Source organism: Urocitellus parryii, chromosome 15 (genome assembly GCF_045843805.1).
Source record: "Urocitellus parryii isolate mUroPar1 chromosome 15, mUroPar1.hap1, whole genome shotgun sequence".
Taxonomy (NCBI): Eukaryota; Metazoa; Chordata; class Mammalia; order Rodentia; family Sciuridae; genus Urocitellus; species Urocitellus parryii.
This window is the reverse complement of record NC_135545.1, coordinates 47,072,617-47,093,601: the sequence shown is the minus strand read 5'-3', so window position 1 is coordinate 47,093,601 and position 20,985 is coordinate 47,072,617. Positions and strand designations below refer to the sequence as shown.

Genomic DNA, 20,985 nt, shown 5'->3' with positions numbered 1-20,985 from the left:
GGCTTTGATTTATTTAAAGTAGTTCAGAGAATCTTGCCTCCTTTTAGGATGCAGAAAGGAGAAAAGTGTTTCTCTCGTCCTAACAATGAAAAAAAAAAACTGGCATAACAACAAAATCACAACTTTTCTTGAACCTATCAGAGAGCTGAGGTTTCAGAGCAAACTGCCTGAAATCTAAAGAAAGGCAATCCCCCTTCTCCCAAGGAGATGGGACATGTACAAATGGTTTCACCAGTGGCTTTTACCTGTGGCTGACAGAACTTGCCTCCATGTGGAAGAAAAGGTGAGATGCAATAAAGCAGAAGAAATATTTGAAGAGGTAATGGATGAGATTTTCCAAAAATAATGAAAGATCCAGGAAATTCATAGAACCTCAAGAGGATTAAAGCAAAACCAAACCAAAGCAAAACAAAATCCTTAAAACAACAAGCCAAAAAAAATCAAAATTTATACCTAGATACATCATATTCACCCTGCTAAAAAACAAATATAAAGACAAAAATCATGAAAACAGCCCAAGGGAAAGACATAACTATATGTGGGGGAACAAAGGTAAGAATGACAATAGACTTATCATTAGGAAAATGTAAGCCAAATGACAATTGAGTGACATCTTTAAAATACTGGGGAAATATGTGTATATATAAATGTTGGCCCAAAATTCAATACAGAAGAGAAAATGTCTTATAGAAATAAAGGAAAAAATAGGATTTTTTTCCACATAGACATAAACTGAATTCATAGTAAACTTATTTTACAAGAAATAGTAAAGATAGCTTTTATGACAGGAGAAATGGAATACCAGGCAGAAATATGTATCTTACATGAAATGATTCAGGGACAGTGATTCTCTTGGGATACTTGGAAGAATAAATACAAATTTCCTCCCAAAGGATATGCCCTCGGCCTGCAATATGGCAATAGTACTACCTAAATGTGCAGACTGGCTAGCCTGAAAACTCTTCTACCAGAAAATACATAGGAAGATTGGATAAAATAAAATACAAATATAGAGCTGAACATGCACAGAAAAATAAGGAAAACTCACAGTATTCCAAAACAAAGAGGAAACTAAGAATCAGAGCAGGGAGCCACCAAGCTAAATCGAGGTCAGCCCTGGGCTCTCCAAAGCATAAAAGCCTAGGTTTTTAACAGCCCTACTGGAACAGGAGACAAGGTTTTGAGATGGTCAAGTCAGAGGACTGGTACCAAATCCTTGCATAAACCTGGGAAAGGAAGACCCACAAAACATCCTCCTATCAGTAAGGAGAAAAATGTCTATCTTGCTTTTGGGTGAGAGAAACAAAGTTTATCTAGGATATTTTTAACTTTGGACTTTGCATCTTATGCAGGTTTGAGGTTCAAATATACTCCACCAGTCCAGGAAACTCTCAGGCAAGAAATTACCAAAAGACCACTATAGGGTCTCACCTTTGGGAACCAGACAGAAGCAAATGCTAATCCTTTCTAGAGAAATGTGTCCTTAAGCAGCAAAGGCTTCCCCCCAAAAAAGAGCCTTCTGGAAAATGAGCTCATAGTCTAGACCAATATCCACACTATTTTTTTTTTAAAGATGAAGAAAACAATTTGAGCCCTGCCTCCTGTTTTCTCAAGCTGGTTGCTCTTTTAAGGCCCCACCAATCAGTCACCATTCTCATACCCCAGAAAAATGGTTCTTTCCCATCTTATAAGCGCGTTCCTTTACATTAGGGACTTCCTCACCTTCCTTTATATTGTCCCAAGATGTCTACACTATAGTTACTCTATTCAAGTCCATCACTTACTACCCCTGTGCTCTTGATACACCCTCTCAATCCCACAGTATTCTCATCGTCAAAGCCAGCAATAGCAGGCTGAATCCTTCTCAAATCTCATCCCTCTGAAATCCTCTTCTTCCTTGTTCTGTTTTTAAGAAACCTTGTGATTACTTTGGGATCACTCAGAAAATCCAATATAATCTCCCCATTCTAACTAAGGTCAGCGGATTAGTAACCTTAACCCCTCTTTACCATTAACATTACACACTCACAGGTTCTGGAGATTAGGACACTGACATAGTTGGAAAACTATTATTCTGCCTGCCAAATGGCTTTGGCTCATTTTAAGAAAAATAAATAAAGAGCCAACACTTATTATTTAGTACTTTCTATGTGTCAGTAGTTTATGTTCACTAACTCACTTTTGTCCTCATAATAGCCCTATGTTATGAGGCCTCTATACTTTCCCTTATTTTTCAGATGAGACAACTGAGGGCCATGAGCTGAGGAAGGTGGACAGTCCCTAGAAGCTGGAAAAGGCAGGGAAATAGATTCTCCCATGCTTCCCAAAAGATCATAGCCCTGCTGACATTTTAGTTTTAGCCCAGTGGGGGACATGCCCTATTGAAATGTAAGATAATGATCTTGTGTTGCTTTAAGTTTGTGATGTTTATTACCACAGCAATAGAAACAATCCAGCCAATTACAAAACTTCTCTATCAAAACAACTTATTTATAAATTCATAACCAATAGGTGAGAGATTTGGTTAGAAATGGATATAAAATAAGAATTTTAGGTTCCTCGTAGGATGAAGAGGAAGTCTAATCTGTATCAGTGAGGTTTCCCAGCTTTGCAGTTGGAGATTATAACAAGCCATTCCATCCCGAATGTTATTCTAGCAAATTACTTGTGCTGACCTGCTTTAGTTATGCTCAGAAACAAGAGCCAAAGGGATGCATACCTATGAGTTACGATGTGAAACACAGCGTCCTTGTTGCCAATGTTTCGTACCAGTAGAATCTTCTGAGTGCTGTATTTGACAGGACAATTGGAAAAATTCAGCTCATCGGGAAAATCCAGGATGGCCCGTGCACCTCTAGCTTTGATGGGTACGATAAACTTCTCTCTTTCAGTAACACAGGTCAACATATGGGAATAATCCTACAAAGAAAGAGAACATTCATCATTTGTGGAAAAACCAACATGATCAAGAAAAACAGTGGTTATGCCGACCATTCCAAACAAAAACTCTGAGGCTCTAAGCACCCATCTTTTCCAGTCTTGGGTCTAAATGCAACAGAAACACTGAACTCTTCATATCATCTCACTAGCTAGAAACAGAATGCTTGTTGGCAACATAGCAATGCTAAAAGTGAACCCTCAGCAATAAGCAAGACTAAATGTAAGAGGAAAACTAACAGTCCCTTCAAGAATTGGCCAGAAGCTTAGAAGTCCATCATGAAAGGAATATATTATCTAAATCGAGTTTATTTTTCTTCATTTTCAGTTTTCCAATCATGTTGTGTGTTTTGGCAGCAAGGCAATCTTAATAAATGTAAAATCATTTTGAACTTAAATTTCCTTTCAGTAATCATGTGTAAATGGTGTTAACTGGTGGAGGGTTTTCTGGTTTGTTTGTTTTGTGATGCTGGGAATTAAACCCAGGGCTTTGTGCACACTAGGCAACTACTGTACTACTGAGCTATGTACTCAGCCTGGACAAACAAAATCGAAACTCTCTTTGGGCTTTAGGAGAAGAGTAGAAATGGAAACAAGTGACATGGATGGACATACAGACCTGCCATGTACTCAGCTTCATGAAGCCACAGAACAGTAGGAAACAGTGGTATTCCCAATTAATTTATTCTGTTAATTGTGTTTATTAAGTGCCTGGTGCCAGCCACTCTGCCAGGCTGAGGAATATAGTTGATTAGGAAACACATATGGTCACAGCCCACTTCCTCTTACATGAAGATGGATGAGACAATGAACAAGTTGGGGGAAAAGGATACATTATATCCAATGCAATCCATGTATAAATATGTGTAAAGCAAAGTCTCCTGTGAAGCCTCTGTAACCCTAACACATGATGTTCTCTCTGCAAACCCAGACTTCAAACTCATACCCGGCTACCCAGAGGTATCTCATTGGCTGTGAACATATCATGTCTCAAACCGAAGCCCCCCGATTAATGCTTCTGTCTGCAACTGTACATAAAGATGTCCTGCTGAGGGGCAGAATTGGAGGCTGACATCCAGCCCATTCTGCTGACCCCAACTGTACCAGCCCAGAGAGGGAACCTCTGTCTAGCACCCAAAAGGCTCCACAAAGCCATTCAAGGTCATCTTCTGACCTTCTCTCCATGCCCAAACCATTCCTGAACAGCCTCCTGGTCTCAATACTGGCATCTTTGTCCTTCCAGTGGCCTGGATTTAAAACCTTGGGATAACAGGACAAGATGAGTTCAGAAAAGGGGCTCTGAGGAAAATAACGCATGGTCAAGTGACCTATGGGAAGGGGCTTTAGGTTAGAACAACCAAGACGACCTCCCTCAGGAGGCAACCTCTGCACGGAGACATGAAGAGGAGATGGAGCCAGCCTGGAGAGACCCAGGAACAGTGTGTTCCTGGCAATGGGAACTGGAAACATAAAAGCCCTATGGTAGGAGCAAGTAATAAAAATTAATGAACAGGACTCATGAAATTTATTAAATTTGAGTTGTTGGACTCTTTGCTTTACAATTGATTCTAGTTTCTAAATGATAATGCCAGGAATTTATGGCATGCAAATAAAAGGAAGTACAAATTACACCAAGATATTTGATTTTAGAAAACCCCACGGAATTCAACACTACAGTCTAGTCTGATTACAACAGAATCCCAAAGAGATAAGCACTGTTTTCATTTTTTTTTTCCTGAGATCAAACCGCAGCCAGCAAAGATTTTGTGGGGAATTATAAACTGGAGAGCAGCTGGCACATGTGGAAACTTTAATATTAATTGAGGCTTTGAGAGAAAACAAAAAAAAAAAAACCCAAAAACAAAAGATGCTGTGGAAGGCAGGATTCAAGGAAATCCCAAAGCATTTTGTCTTATTTTATTCTATATCCATGTATCTTCTTCCTCATTCCATAAGGAATGAAAGACAGTGAGAAAAGGTTTAGGAAGCTGGTTGAGATATTAAGGGGAATGTTTTTAAATCTTTTCAAGTTCCCAAATAAGCAATGTTTGAAATTGGATCAGAATTATTTGTTTTTTTCATAATCAATTCACATATCCATAAGAGAATATGGAGAAAGTTCTTTAAGAAATTCTTTACAATTCATTTCAATATCGAAGTTGTACATTTACTATGACTGTATTAAATTACGTAATATACTATTATATATTGCTTTGCTGGTTTAGAATTAATTCAGACGTGATGAGTTGGGCAGCTCTGTCATCCTGCAAGCTAAGCAATTACTTCAGTCGATGTACTCCCTTCCACTGTACTTAGATCCAGAGCAATCAGGCCACCATTCAAAGCCAGAAATATTTATTCTGAGCTCTTTCCCCTCTACTATGAGAGACTTAGCCACAATTACTCTATATCTTAAAATGTCATCCTATATGACAATGCTCTCCAGATGAGACTTCCAAATCACTTTTTGTTGGTAGTCTTCCTTCCAACATGCCCAGCCTCCGAACCTTAAAAAAAAAAAATCCGAATATGAAAATGGCAGATACAACTTTTCAAGAAGTGAAAAAAAAAATGAGTCATGATTTTACATTAGCGCCATGACAGGCTGCAAACGTGGCAATAATTCTTTCAACATTTCAGCAAAGGGAAAAATGGTGTTTTCTACTACAGTGAGTGCCTCTGTGTGCAAAGGTCAGGGCCAGTGTGTTAAGCCCCCTCATCCTCTTTCTGCCTTTACTCTGAAACTCAACAGAGGAATAGCAACATGGCAGACCCAGATCTGATCAGGTCTTGGTGGATTTCACATGCCGTGTCCCTGGAAAATGTTCTACATTCGTTATTTGGTTACAAGTCATTATTATATGGTATCTTCTCAATCTGAAATTCGCCCCTCAAAACAGAAGGATCACTTCTGAAGTCCCAATCAGTTTAAAACTAACATTGATGGTATAGCTTTTTTGAGTTTTTATTTTTATTTGTCTCTATTCCTTATAGATTCAGAAACTCATTTATTTATTTAAATTAGGTATATATGACAGAAGTACGCATTTTGATTCATTGTAAACAATTGCATCACAATTTTTCATTTCTCTGGTTGTATACGATGTAGCATCAAACTCTTTGTGCAGTCATACTTGTACCTAGGGTAATGATGTCCATCTCATTCCACCATCTTTCCTACTCTCACTGCCCTACCCTCCCTCCCCTTTGCTCAATTTTTTCATGTTCCTCCATTTTGTTCCTCCATTTTTCCATGCCTCCCCCCTCCCCCTTATAGACCAGCATCAACTTATCAGAGAGAACATTCAGCCTTTGGTTTTTTGGGATTGGCTTACTTCCCTTAGCACAATATTCTCCAACTCCACTTCAGCTAAAAATTTGATGAGGGAAGGTTTTGTTGTTGTTGTTTTTAGAAGAATTCCAATCAGTTAATGCAAACCAATTATGGAATTAGGAACTGAAACTTCAATGATCTAAGTAATGATCCTCACTGTAACATTAACAAAACAAAACATAACAGACATTTTGTGTCTCTTGATGTGATACAATAGGAAGTAGCACATCACTTATGAAAGATTCTTACCAAAAAAAAAAAAATTAAACAGTTATCTAACCAAGGCTCTATACCTGGCCACCAGCATATAGGCAACAGGGGTCAAAAGATTGCAAGCAATCGATTGAGGATCAACTAGCAAACCTGACCTGTATCCCAATTTAAACAAATCAACTTAAAAAAAATATGACTCAACTGGTGAAACCTAAATACTAATGGAATATTTGATGTTATTAAGGAATTATGGTCATTTTTTTAGGTATACTTTTGGTATTGTGGTTAACTTTTTATAAGTTCCTTACGATTTTGAGACAAATAATGAAGTATTTACAATTAAAAAAAATCTGATGTATGGGTTCCAAACCCTTTGAGGATAAGAGCAGGGTGGACAAAGCCACACTGATTGTGCACTGATAGTGGGAAGGGTTGGGCAATGACAGTCCACCACACTATACTCTCAACTTTTACATATCAGTGAAATCTTTCATAATAAAAATATTTTAAGTGCTTTATAGTGACTTCCTCCCCCACTCTGAATGACCCCTAACTCTTCATGATCTCACCTTCTGCAACCTTATCCTCTGCCTCTTCCCGGAGGCTTCCTCTGCTTCAGCCCCATTGGTCATTTTGCACCCCCCCCTGAGCCTGTAGCCAAGCATGTTTCTGCCACAGGGCCTTTGTACTTGCTGTTCCCTCTCCCAGAGAGCTCTTTCCTCAGATGTTTGCATGGCTGAAGTTAGTTTTTTTGCCCAGATGCTACTCCAACAGAGAAGTCTTCCCTCACCCTCCTATTTCAGGGAAAGAGCTTTATTTATCATACTCTTCGTTTTATCAAAGAGTATCATTTATCATGTCACTAACTGACATTTAATTATATATTTGTCAACTCACTAGGTAACATAAGCTCTATGAGGGCCAACTATTGGATCGTAGCTCAAATAATGCACACAGTGAGCCAAAGAACATTAGTCATCCATAATATCCTCTTCGGGGCACAAAACTATCAAGGGTTCTTCATAAAGAGAATTCCTCATTAGCCTGATTATCCAATTAGTATTTATCAAGTCCAGAAAGCTAAAAAGTAGTGAGACGACGCATTGAGACATGAAAGAAAATGGAAACCTCCTTCCTAGAGAAGACTTCTTAGATGTCTTTCTCCTGCTGCAGTGATGGGAAAGTTAACTTTGAGAACATTTAGGGCACAAAAAGAAAATGAGTCCTTTCCTATACTTTGCTTTTATCATCTGTAGGCCGTCTTCCAAGTTGAAGAAGTTTCATTATATTTTATTGGGAATAACTTTTTATTTACTCATCTCACTCCACAAATACTTACTGTGTATTTCCTATGCGTTGGGCACTGTGCTAGGCCCTGGGATTATAAGGAGATCCCGACAGAACCGGGGAGGGCTCATTCCACCCGGGAAGGAAACAGACTCCCTACCATTATTTTTGCCAACAAGAATTATTGGCTGTGGAAAATTTGATGACAACTACACTTTGATTTGAAATGCTGGCAACATAGTTTATGATTATTATACACCTAGAACACATAAAATATGTTAACATTTCTATTCTCCTCGGGACAAGGTTTTTATATTTCGTAATAGCAAAGTAGGAAAACCATTTGGACAACAAATTAGACATTTTCTCTAAATTTAACTGAATAAGAAAATTGTGTCACTGGATATTCTCTTCAAAAACTGCTGCCATTTCCACGTGATAACATGTGTATAAACAAGATGCTTTTTTTTTTAAGTTTGAGGAAGTACTGTTTTGCTTTCTGACAAAAGCTTAATATTTTTCATACCCTTTTTAATACTGAAGATTCAAATTTAAGAGGTCAAAAAATGCCAGTCTCTGGAATTTTTTAGTGTTATTATATGATAACATTGACTATTATATTTTAACAGTACATGACATATACTCTATATTAGACTAATAACAAATTCAATGTTTGTTGTTGTTGTTGCTTTTTAAAGTCTGTGTGGGAAGAGACAAGGAAAGCCAAAGTGAATGTGCTGCACCTGTCATCTGGACTTTTGGCATTCTTAACAAGTTCCATCCCCAGGAAGTCAGATTAATAGATGACAGGGGAAAAAAATGTAAATTGCATTATCATCTTCAAGTGCTAATATACATGGGTACTGAAAATCCAATTGAAAGGGGACTGGCTTATTAACTGTGGCATGCTGCAATTTACATATCTCACACTCCAGATGTGAGGAGGGCAAATGAGAATGGAGAGGCCGCAGACCAGCAGGGGATAAGGAGGAAAAATACATATGCACGTTGGCTATCAATGTGGCCAACTGAAGAAACAGTGACATTTCGTGAAATGACTGACTCTCTCCTAAAATAAATCTGGCTCTAGTTACTCTTTGGCTGCATTCTGGAACAGCCTAGAAGACAGTGCCCCTAAACCTAGCTGGTCATTCCATGCACGCCTGCCTGTCAGCTTTCCAGCTGTGAGGGTGGATGGAGGTACTAAATTCACATCATTAGTCTGAGCCCCAGCAACAGGAGAGAACAACTCTGTCTTTAGAAAAATGAGTTTTGTATACTATATTATTGCGTAGAGTCCAAGTCCAACACAAAATCTCAATGGATCCAAAAGTGGATAGTTAAATGTCTCACAGGGAACCATTAGTCTCACTATGTCTTCTCATGCATGCACGTAGCCCTCGATAACTTTTAAATAATTAGAAGAAAAAACGCATAACAACATTCAACTTATTGATTTTTCTTAATTAGGGGTTTCCCAATACATGTGTGATATTGGATAAATTAAATGGTATAAGAGAATATGAAAGCTAGGAGTAAGATAAGTAGCAACCAAATGCAGCCAAGTGTATTAATACTCAATGAGAATGTTAGCATTCAATATTTATAAAGAACCAGTAAACCTAAAATATGTTTTAACTATTATCTACTGTATAGATAAATAGTATAAGCAATAAAAAAATCTCTTTTCTTTTAGTTTCTGAAGATGGGAATTTTTAAATGTACACAAAGAAAACAGAAGAGTGTAGGAAACCCCGATGTACCCATCACTCAGATTCCACGATTATTAACATTCTGTTACTCTGATTTCATCCATACTCCCACTCACTCCCTCTATTATTATAATATAGCTTCCAGGGTAAAATCCACAGATTTTTTTGAAAGAACAAATATCAAATATACAGATTTGACACAGAAATCATCGTGTAACTCACATGCCCAACACAGTACAGAACATTCCACCTTCTCGGCAACATGCAGGTGAATACCACTTGCCCAACAGAAGACATACATTATCTAACATGAAAACCATTAAGAAAAGCTTTGTATTTCAAGCCACACAAAGGCTTTCACAACCAGCTTCCTGCAGAAGTGACCAGAGCAGGAAGCTGACACTAAACTAAACCCAGGCTCTCTTCTCTTCACAGAGAGCATTCAGTCAGAGCAAAAACAAACAAACATCAGTAATATATAGCAAAAAGTCCTACATCTGGAGTCCTTTTTTCATTTATCTTAATAGCACCCCAAATAAAAATTATAGCTCCATAAACAAAATGCATGAAATAAATAGTAACACTACAAAGTAGTGAAGTAGCGACTGCACAATTACCATAGGGGAATTCTGAGCCATTCACTACAGCTAGCACATGCTTGGCAGGTCACATGAAATTTTCTATCCCTCCCCTCCAGAAAAGTAGAAATAATCCTAGTAGCAGCAGGAATACTGGTAACGACATTAGCAATTTACAATAAGTATTAGTGGTGGAGAAGCAGAGGCTCAGAGCTAGTTCTGCCTGACTGTGCTGGGCTCCATTAATTTCCAAACACAATGGTGCCATACAGATAAGCACGCATGCTGTTAACATTACATATAACCCGACATTTTGTTACACCTTCTTAAGTCTTGTTTTCAGTCCTTGTTCCTTCAGTCATGCTGGTAAAACCCCTTTCCTCCTCCCCAAGAGTCTCCACTTAGACTCACAGGGAAGAAAACTTGGCCAACAATTCTGTGCTGTTGGAGAAGGGCTGAGGAGGAGGCCCATGCGCTCAGTCCTGCCTACCTGCTCCTTCCCTTCTAGGAGGAACTAGAGTTTCTGTGACTGGGGAAAGGCTGACCCCAGAAGAGAGTCTGATCATGAGCTGATTCCTGGCAGCTGGGGGTAGGGTTCTCCTCCTATTGAAAGCAGACCCTTTCTAGCCTGCCTATGGGCCAACAGGGGTAAGTAGACCAGGTCTCTGCTCTTAGCTGCAGGTTGTCTGTGTTTTGGTGGGAATATATGGTAGATCATCTTTTTTTCTGAGTATCAGTTATCTACTAGTTATTGGGGAGCAGAAAATACTCTCTTGGTCACATTCTTTGCCAAGTGGATACCGTGATTGACATTTGAGTCAAGTTAGAATCTGGAGAGGAAAGCTATCACCAAGTAGGGTCTCAGACTTTGTGAAGATGGAAATTTTATAACATACACAAAGAAAACAGAAGAGTGGAAGAAACCCCAATGTACCCATCACTCAGATTCCACAATTATTAATGTTTTAATTAGGGGTTTCCCAATGCATGTGTGATATTGTATAAATTGAATGGTATAAGAGAATATGAGAGATTGACAATTATTTCTCATTCCCAGTGCTACTAGACACCCTCCTCTCACCATCACCACCATCAACGACAGTTCTATCCGCGCCACCATTGCCAACACCAGCTCCACTGCGATGGTTTGGATGTGGCTTGTCCCCTGAGTTCATGTGGAGCATGGTCTGCCAGACATTGGGAGAGTGTGGGCCTTCAAGAGGTAGGCCCTCCCTAAGCTCTGGCTTCCCATCTCATTATTCCATCTCTAGCTTCCATACATGCTCTCACCATAATGTCATCCACCATGAAGTAACTCAGCTAAGGAGGCTCTTCCCAGAGCTAAAGCTATGCTGTTTAGAATTCAGTATCCAAAACTGTGAACTAAAGAAGCCTCTTTTCGTTATATGACCCACCCTCTGGTATTTTATTATAGTAACAAAAAACAGACTAATGCAACTACCATCAATGACAAAAATACTACCACCAACACCCGCCACCACCAAACACTAAGATCTCTATACCAATGCCCACCAACACCAACACCAGTCCTACCAAGTCCACCAATAACACAAGCACTCACCCCATGAGTGTTTGGAATTGAATTGTAAACTTCTAGTGACAATTCTGTTTTCTTGCCAGCATTGCTATTTACCTTGTTCTCCTCTGGAGTGAAGAGGATTCGGAATACAGATGGCACTCCCGGAGCTACCTTGTGGCTAATATCTTTGGGACTGACTACTTTAAAGTAAGGTGAACTTTCCTCAATAATTTTCACCATCCTTGGAATCTGAAGGAAAAAAAAAACACATGATGAAAGACATTGTGCATGTGAAAGACAAGAAAAGGCACAAAATCTGAAGTCAAGCTGAGACTGAAATTTCCCTCCACTACTTATGAGGCAGGTGACCTTGGTCAGGTCTGAACTTCTGTTTCCTCAACTACAGGTTGATGACAGTACCTTCTTTATCCCAATACCTCACACAAAGCAGGCCTTGACATATTTCAACTTTAATTCTTATTAACATTACCATTACTTGTTTTTATTATATTGCAAGTCTGTGTTCACTTGATTATTTAAAGTGCTTCATCAGTTAAGACCTCACCCCACACAGAGGGAAGCTGGATCTCCCAGCACTGCAGAACAACTCCAGAGGAAGTTCCTTCTGTGGACCATCCAAGGGACATGACTAGCCACTCCATCCTCACAATAGCCTTGGCGCTTCCCCATGGTTCCCGTTCTACAGAAGAAGCTTCACCAAGCAGCGGTGCTGGGGGGCAAGTCCTCGCCTGACTCCCTGTGGGACTGTCCCAAGGAAGGCACCGCTAGGAAGCAAGAGCAGAAAACACAGTGGTGCCCCCAGACAGGTGCAGCAGCTCCAAACAGCTGGCCTCTTCAGAGGCTTGCTCCTCCACTTGGTCAGCCTGGCCCAGGGCTACATCTCTACCTCAGCAGCCCACCAATAAAAGAAATGCAATCCTAGGAGAAGGGGTGGTCAAGGGTGAGAAGTCTGTACATACAAAAAAAAAAAAATCCAGGCAGGGAAGACAAGAAGAAATGCAGAAAGAACTCAGATGATAAGACAAGGACAAGGTGTGCAGATCTGATAGGAGCAGAACAGGCTTTGCTAGTCATGGGAATGTGCAGTCACTGTGCTGTGCTGAGTGGTGCTGGATAAGCTCTCTGAGAGTGTATTCAGTGAGAGCATAATTACCTGTTAAAAATCAGAAAGGCAATCAACAGCAGCACTAGCAATAATAATTCCCATACTGGGTTAGTACCGACTATGTGACAACCACTTAGCCAAATGCATTCATTATCTCATTTCACATTCAAAGCACTCTACTGAAATGGGTACTGTTATCATCCCCATGGCCTGGAGAAGTGAGGGGATGTGCCCTTGGTCTCTAGCTAGAGAGTGCACAGCTGGAGTGTGAACTCAGATTAGTCCAACTCTGGAGTCTGGGTGCTTATAACTGTATCTAAAATATAATCATGTGTGGCTTATAGAGTGCTCACAGCTTACTCTCACCCAGATGTGTATGAAACAGACAAAGAGATAATGTACAAACAGGTTCTGTTTTTTACACTCCCTGTCAATGAGAAAGCAAAGGGTAAATGGGGCACATTTCTCTGAGTCCTAAGTCTCTCCCGGCGGCTCCTTATAAGACCATGAACTGAAGGAACAGAGAAACTGGCTAACATCAGCCACTCTGTACAAAGGTCCTGAGGTAGCCTGCCCAGCCTGGAGAAGGCTGCTTGTTGGCAGCTGGACTTTCCCTCTTTCTATGGGGCCTACATTGGCTGAACCTTACCAAGCAGTACTGGACTATCCACAAGAACTGAGTGCTGACAAAACTTAACCCAGTCCCTTCCCCTTATATATACCCTCCTGATAATCATTTCTTGTTTAGGGCCAAGGAGGATTGCCCAAAAGACCCTTTGAACTAGCTCCTCTCTGCCTTTAATAGCCTCAGAATAACTGACAGAGAATTTAAAAAGTAATAAAGGAAAAAGAGAAGTCAATTGAGAAACTGAATTGGTTGGAAGCCCTACATGAAAAGAAAATTCTCAGTGTCTATGTAATGTGCCTCTTCTTGAGGTCTAGGGACACAACCCCAAATACCTCAGATTCTTTTTCATCTCTTTGCCTACGTTTAGTTTCTGTCCCATGAGCTTTTCTTGCTAACAATACTTGCAGCAAAGAACTAAATATACCATTTTCTTCCAAGTCTGACTTTGCTGTCGCTAAATCACCCTATTGATCTCTGAAAGGCATCGCTGATTCCTTTAATGAGCTACTGTACCGAATATAACTGCAAGTCTTCCCACGTGGATTCCTACATTGACTTATTTTCTCTTTTTTCTTATTGCTCAAATGTTTTGGTCTTCATGTTCTTGGGCTCCTGTACGTGTTTCTACTTTGCACTTGAAGTTAACCACCTCTCAGATGCCTTCTTCCTGCTCTAATCCTGTTTCACATTTCACCATGCTTCATGCTGAACTTCCACTTTCTCCCTTCTTGCACTATTATCAGACGTCAAGGAAATTCCCAGGCATTTCATACCTTTTCTTGCAATAAACCCCTAAGGTATCCGCCATCATAATCACACAGAGATGAGGCCTAGACAGCAAGAGAAGCCTTCCCAAATTACCTGTAGACAGAAATCTGAAGGCTATTTGAAATAGAAGGGAGAATACAAGAAATTTTTTAGAAGTATAAATCAAAGAATAAAAATGCATTAAGAATACAAATATAAGTGCTCGATAATTGCCATTCATATGTGTCTATGCATAGAGTCTATACATTGAACTGAGAAAATGGTGTTCTGTCATGCGGAGTACATAAACACTAACAGTACCTGCTCTGTCTTAAATAAAAATTTAGCCCAACTGAGTTCTCAGATGTGAGAACTCCATGCCATTCACCAAATCAATCCTTTTTTCAACAAGTTAGTTCACACGCTGGGAGTTCACTATTTTTTTGGCATTGCACTGGGACTGAAAATACAGCAACACTTGAACAGACCTAGCCGTGTCTTCATTAAGCCTAAAGCCAAAGGGCACATTTTCCTAAGTCTATCCAATGAAAGAACTTATCTAAGATCCTACAGGATCCAAGTTTACTCAAACCTTATTCATATGTCTAGAGAAGTTCATGTACTCCAGCAAACATACTCACTTTGTCGTTGTTTCTCAGTACCAGTGGAACCTCATAGACTTCACAAGGAGTATAGTTCTGGAATACAATCTCTGATGGAAAGGGCTGGAATAATGTCTGATCCAAATCAACTCCTGAAAACTGCAATTGAAACAATAAATTATTCATATAGTCACATAGTGGCAAAAATTACTGGGAAAGTTAAGAAAATACCAAATAGACCTTTGGATACTAAAACTAATAACATACTGAACACTAAAAAAGGGGGTAACCACTATAAACATTCATGGTTATAATTTGTGAGGTTATTGTTATCAACTTCTGTGATACAAAAGAAAGTAAGAAGAAAGATTCTCCTAAACTCAAGCAGCATTAAAAAAAAATTTTGGTTCTCAGTTAAAAAAAAAAAAAAAAAAAAAAAACAGGCTATTAAGAATTAGATTTCCATGTCCAGTAGTGCCAAATGAGATCATTTGAACCAACAGCCCCATGAGAATAATCCGAAAAGTTATACCAACAAATATTTGTTTGGAGACACTGGAGAGCTAACAAGATAGTAAAGATTTACTGGTCATATTCTAGGAGAAAACAAATAAATAATGATTGGAGTAATAGGGAACATCTGGCTGTTTTTACTCCTGCATTAGAATGGGCAGTTGATATATGCACAGCACTTCAGAACATGTAGCAGGACTAGAGAGACAGAGATAAGAATTCTAAGGCTTGTCAAGGTAGAGACCCTGATAGTCTTTTCCTTCATTGAAATGCAACATAAAATAAGGGGGAACTATGGTCTCTCAGTCCTCAAACATGAATGAAGGAAGTGATTCTGGATTGCTGGTGCTTGTATCTGTCTAGAAGAAGCAAACATGTCTTCTCTGGAAGAAGAGAACATTATCACAGGGAGTAAATCATTTCCATAATTTTCCAATTATGAAAGCTTCCATTTTTAAAAGAAATGTTTTACAGCTTCAAAAAATGCAACTTATAAAATGACCAAAAATATGAGGAAGTAAGATGTCATTAAAGAATACCAGCAGAAATAAGAGACAACAGAAACAAGATATGATTCATGATTATTCGCTACAAGAACATTTTTTTAAATGGCAGAGAATTTGACATGATAAAAAAGAATCAAATGTAAATTATACAACTTAAAGTCATAACAACTGAAATTAAGACTTTAATGTAAGTGTTTTATGAGGTCAGGGACAACTGAAGCAAGAAACACTAAAAGGGGAGATAGGTTAGAAGATTTTTCAGAGCCAAGAAGACTGACTTAAATGATAGAAAATCCAGAAGATAAAGTAAAATATAGACTTAATGTAGCAAAAAAGCATGAAAGAGGTGTAACTGGAGTCCCAAAAAGAGATAATAAGGCAGAGCAATATTGATAAAATAATGATAGAGTATTCGCTGTGATTAAGAAAAAAGAGTCAGGATCCTTCTAAACTCAAGCAGCATTAAGAAAAAAGTGCATACCATTGAAAACACAGGCCAAAAATGTGCAAAAGAAACTAAAGGAAAAAACATTTTACTTTCAAGGACAAAAACAAACAACAACAACAACAACAAAACCCAACAAAATGTTGACTTTTCAACTTAATTAACACAAATCAGAAGATGAATATCTTTTAAATTCTAAGGGACTGAGGGTGAAGCTCAGTGGTAGAGAGCTTCTTAGCATACATGAGATCCTGAATTTGATTTCTAGAACTGTAAAGCAAACAAACAAATAAGTAAATAAATCCTGGGGGGTGGGGGCGGGAAAGAAACCCTACAGACATATTATTGTCTACCCTGAAAATTTTCCTTCAAGAATGAAGTTCAAACAGGGACATTTTCACAGAGATAAAAATTGCAAACGATTGCAAAAACTTCTAAAGAAACTACCAAAATGTATTCTTTATGGAGAAGGAAATTTATCTTGGAACTTCAGAAACAGAGGAACAAAAGAAAAGTAATAAAAAGGTAAGAATGTGGTTAGTCTAAATGAATTCTGGTCATAAAAGACAATAATAATAACTTGCTTACTATTGAGATATGTGCACCAGCTGGGCACTACCTAACAGAAACAAATTGGACATACCCCTTTCTTTTCTATTCTATGTTGATTTTCATAGGTTATTTCCTTTTTTTACCAAAATAACCAGTGAGAAGCCAAATTTGTAAAGTATTACATTGTCAGAGGGAATACAGCATGATCTAATGTTGACACTATGAATTGGCTCAAGTTAGGAGTTTGTGTAGTATCCAACAAGTTTTGGATATGTTTCCCTTAAAAATTTAAAATATCCCATGATGCCCTGTGAGTTCATGGTTACACTTTGGGGTACCTTTGTACATAGTTTGGAAACTTACATGTATCCATCAATCTTGATAATTTTGAAGAAGAATAGCAAAATTGACCAAAAGGAAGAAAAAATTGACATAATAAAAATAATAATGGAAATTAATGAAATAAAAATAACTATATTACAGAATCAACAAAGCAAAAAGTTGATCTTTGAAAAGCTAATAAAGTTGACAAAATACCTGGTGAATCTGATCAATAAAACAAAACAAAAGGCAAAAGAGAAAATTTAAAGAATGAAAATGGGAAAATTATTACAGCCGATCTCAGTAAAAAGATTATATAAGTGGCTGGGCATAGTGGTGAATGCCTATAATCCCAGAGGCTATGAAGGCTAAGTAAGGTAGGAGGATTGTGAGTTCAAAGCCAGCCTCAGCAATAGCAAGGCACTAAGCAACTCAGTGAGACCCTGTCTCTAAATAAAATACAAAATAGGGCTGGGGATTTGGTCAAATGCCTGAGTTCTATCCCTGGTACAAAAAAAAAATTATAAGTGGATATTCTGTGAATAAAATGAAAAGTACAAATTCCTAGAAAAATACAATCAAAACTTATTGAAACTGACACAAGAAGTAGAAAACCCAAATAGTTCTATAACTCTTAGAGAAATCCAAACTATAAATAAAAACCATTTATAGAAAAAATGCCAATCCTTGAGAACATACTTTATATACAGAGATATGAAAAACTGTGCCCTACATGTGTAATAAGAATTGTAATGCTTAAAATAATAAAATACAAAAAAAGAAAAAAATGCCAATCCTAGATAGCTCTCTACAAGTAAATGCTATCAAATATTAAAGAAGAAACAACTCAAGTGGTATAGAAACTCGCCAAAAGAAAAAAAAGTGAATGTTCCCCAATTCAAATTATAATGTTAGTAACACCCTTAACATACCTGAGAAGGACAGAAAGGTCAGTCTCAACTTATGAACTACAGATATAAATAAATAAATAACAAGGAAGAAAACATTAGCAAACTGAGACCATCAATACATACAAAGTTAACATATCTTGACCAAGTTGGGGTTAATTCCAGAAATTTAAAGCTTTTTTCAGTATTAGAAATCAATCAAGAAGACACAAAATTGTAATTTTCTCTAAAACAAATTATTATTTAGAAAATTCAAAATTTACTATAAATAAACTATTAGAGTTAATAAGTGATTTATCAAGGTCATTGTGATAAGATTCAACATAAAAAACTCAATTATATTTCTATGTACCAGCAATGAACATTTAGAAAATAAAATTTATAAACAGCACCATTTAAAATAGCATTCCAAACTGTAAAACACATAGAAATAAATCCAATAAAAGATGTGAAGGAATGACAAAATATTATTGAAATTAAAAAAACACCTACAAGAATACAGGAATATAATATGTTTCTGAATTAAGAGACTCAATTTATTCAAGATGTCCAATACTCCCCAAATTAACCCCAAAATTCAATGCTACCCAATAAAAGAAAGCCCCAGAAGAATTTTTGGGGGGCTTTTGAAACCTGATTACAAAATTTATGTAAAAATGAAAAATATCAAAATATATAAGACACATTTAAAGAACAATAGAGAAGGATTTACTACATCAGGTAGAAGGACATTATAATTATGCTACTATAAATCATATACTATTTCTTATCACAGTAATTAAGATAATAAGATGTTAGGACCAGATTGACTATAAAAGCAAATGTAATAGATGTAAAAGCTCATAAGTCAATTACTAAATATATGGTCACTTAATTAATGACAAAAACAACACTAAAAAGTAACAGGAAAGGGGATGTTCTCTTCAATAAGTGGTGTTAACTAGACAATCCCTATGAAAAAATTAACTCCTATTTCATACCATCCCAGGGTACCAAAGCATTGCATTTACCAAAGCACCCAAAAGGAAAAACAAAAACAAAAACAAAATTGTTAAAGAAGATCTAGAAGAATACCCTCATGATCTTGGAGAATACAAAGTTTCCTCTAATGGGGCACAAAAAATAAAAAACATAAACTAAAAGACTGTTAAATTAAGTTATATTTAAATGTAAAACTTATGTTCATCAAAAGTTACCATGGGAAATAAAAGAAAGTCAAGAAGTGGGAGATTATTTATAATACATATATAGGATTAGTCTTCAGAACATATAAGGAACTTCCATGAAGCAGTAATAAATGTACAAAAATCATAATTAATAAATTTATAAAATATGATATCTAAATGGCTAAAAACATATGAAAAAATTCTCAATCTCATTTTAAAGAAACTGCAAATTAAACCACAATGTAACAGCACCACAGACCGAATAAAATGATTCAAAGTAAAGAGACTGGTAGTACCAAGTTTAATCAAGGAATTAGTGCAACTGGAATTCTCAAACACAGCTAGTTAAAGTGCAAATTGGTACACTTTGGAAAACTGGAAATTACCTACAAAAAACAAAACATGCTTCACCTGAGACATAGAAACTCCACTTCTATATATATGTCCAATGGGAATATGTATGTGTGCATTAAAATCTATGTACAAGAGTGCTCATAACATCATTTATAATAGTCAAAAGGTGTAAACAACCAAATGCTTATCAGAAGTAAAATGTATAAACAAATTGTGTTATTCTCATACATGGAAATATTTTATAACAAAGAATGAACGAATCACTGCTAAACACGATAAATAAATCTCAAAACCATATATTGGGTGAAGTGAACCAAAAATTAAGGAGAATATTTAGAATTATTTTCCTTATATAAAGGAAAAACTAACTCATGAAAAGAATAAATCAGCACTCCTTTTGGAAAATAGGGAGATAAATGCATGAGTAGACCAGTAATGTTATGTTACTTTTCTTAATCTGGCAAGTAGATATATGATCACATTTATTTTATTAAATTCATCAAACTATATACTTATATTACACATAAATGCAATAATTTAAAAAAAATAAAGTCACCCTCCTCACAAATAAATACATATACACTCAATCCTCTTTCATAAAGAGTTACACTGAATCATGGAGATCCCTGCTGGTCTGGGCCAGTACTCAACATTAACTGCCTTCGAACCAGCAAGTCCAGGAAGAATTCCTTTCTTTCAAAAAATAGTAGTATTAATAGTAATAATAATGATAATTATAGTAATAACCATGATAAATAAAGCCAAGATATATTAAGATACTTAAGAAAAATAAGAAGAAAAGAATATTGTCAGACAAACTAATAAGGCTCATTTCTGACTTCTCAAACAAGATCCTAAAATCAAGGAGACTCTAGAATGAGACATTCAATGTTCCAAGAGAAACAACTGCAAGCCAGGATTACTATATCCATCACAGCTATTTTTCAAAATTGAAGAAGAAACAAAAAATTTCCATGACAATAATAAACTAAAAGAATTCCTGACCACTAAGCCAGCATTACAGAATATAGTCAAAGATATACTGCACACGGAGGAAGCTAAAAACAAACTCCCAAGTTCACAAAGAAAAGATCACCAAAGAAATGGAAATTAAGACAGAATTAAGCATAGCAAACAAACCAAGATGACAGGAAACTAGAAAATCTATCCATGATAACATTGAATATAAATGGTCTCAACTCCCCAACTAAAAGATAAAAATTGGCAGAATAGATTAAAAAAATAATATCCAACTATATGCTGTTTAAAAAAGATTCATCTAATAGGCAAAACACTTGTGGGCTAAGAGTAAAAGAATGGAAAAATATTCCATGTAAAAGGAGTCTGAAAATAAGCAGGAGTAGCTATTCTCATGTCCAACAAAGCAATTTTAAGCAAAAATTAATCAGAAGAGACAAAGAAAGCCACTACATAGTGCTAACAGGAACAATCCAACAAGAAAATATAACAATAGTAAATATAAGCTCCAGATGTCAGTGTACCTAATTACATTAAA

At 37.0% G+C, this 20,985-nt stretch overlaps 1 protein-coding gene across 1 annotated transcript in view; it reads right to left on the bottom strand.

Moving 5' to 3' along the window:
• Hydin (HYDIN axonemal central pair apparatus protein) overlaps positions 1-20,985 on the bottom strand; it is a 319,191-nt gene that overhangs the window by 288,828 nt on the left and 9,378 nt on the right. The window contains exons 3-5 of the mRNA XM_026399248.2: positions 14,744-14,863; positions 11,716-11,850; positions 2,720-2,919 (exon numbers count right to left, since the gene is read on the bottom strand). Coding sequence (XP_026255033.2) covers positions 2,720-2,919; positions 11,716-11,850; positions 14,744-14,863 — 455 coding nt within the window. The remainder of the gene's footprint in view (positions 1-2,719; positions 2,920-11,715; positions 11,851-14,743; positions 14,864-20,985) is intronic.